Consider the following 666-nt stretch of genomic DNA (forward strand, 5'->3'; position numbering starts at 1 on the left):
TATATATATATATATATATGTACCCCAAAGTATGCGCACACACATACAACACAAAGAGGAAATAATGACTGCTGTGGAAGATGAATAGAGCGTCCACGTGACAAGGTCATATGCGTTCGCCATCCCACACACAGTTCCACACGCACGGCACGGCCCTCAAGAAGCTACAACAAGTTCAGTGCCGCGAGTTCCTCCACAGTGGGACGGCCCATCAGCTCGTACACGCGCTGCACCTTGTGCATGTACTCCATCGACTGTAGGAAGACCATCTCGAATGCCATGCGCTGCAGTGCCAAGTCCGCCATGTGCTTCGTTAATTCATCCACCTCATCGCGGGTCTCCACCGACAGCAGCTCCCACAGAAGCTGGCGCACAAAGAATGCTTTCTTCTCCTTACTTTCGTACGGTTGCCAGCCGTAGTACGCCTTGATACGCTGCAGGCGCAACGCATCATACATGCGCTCGCCATTGGTGCGTCCCCAGCACTTCTGTGTGAAGTTTGTCATCATCCCCGCGGAAATGGGCGGGAAGAGTTGCGTCACGAGGCGCGAGATGCGCAGCTTCCACATGCGCTCGCCGCTGTACCAGAAGCCAAACGGGCTACGTCCCTGCAGCACGTGCGACAGGGCCTGGTGCGGCGGGTGTGAGAGGTAGAAGAGCAACGCC

General features: G+C 55.4%; 1 protein-coding gene across 1 annotated transcript; it reads right to left on the reverse strand.

The window, feature by feature from the left end:
* Window positions 1-164: 164 nt before the first annotated feature.
* On the reverse strand, window positions 165-569 carry DQ04_24601000 (hypothetical protein; the record flags this gene model as incomplete). The annotated part of the gene is made up of 1 exon (XM_009318242.1): window positions 165-569. The coding sequence occupies one exon, from the start codon at window positions 567-569 to the stop codon at window positions 165-167; it is 405 nt and encodes a 134-aa protein (XP_009316517.1).
* Between the last annotated feature and the right edge of the window lie 97 nt (window positions 570-666).

The sequence above is a fragment of the Trypanosoma grayi genome (genome assembly GCF_000691245.1).
Source record: "Trypanosoma grayi strain ANR4 Tgr_2460_V1, whole genome shotgun sequence".
Lineage (NCBI taxonomy): Eukaryota > Euglenozoa > Kinetoplastea > Trypanosomatida > Trypanosomatidae > Trypanosoma > Trypanosoma grayi.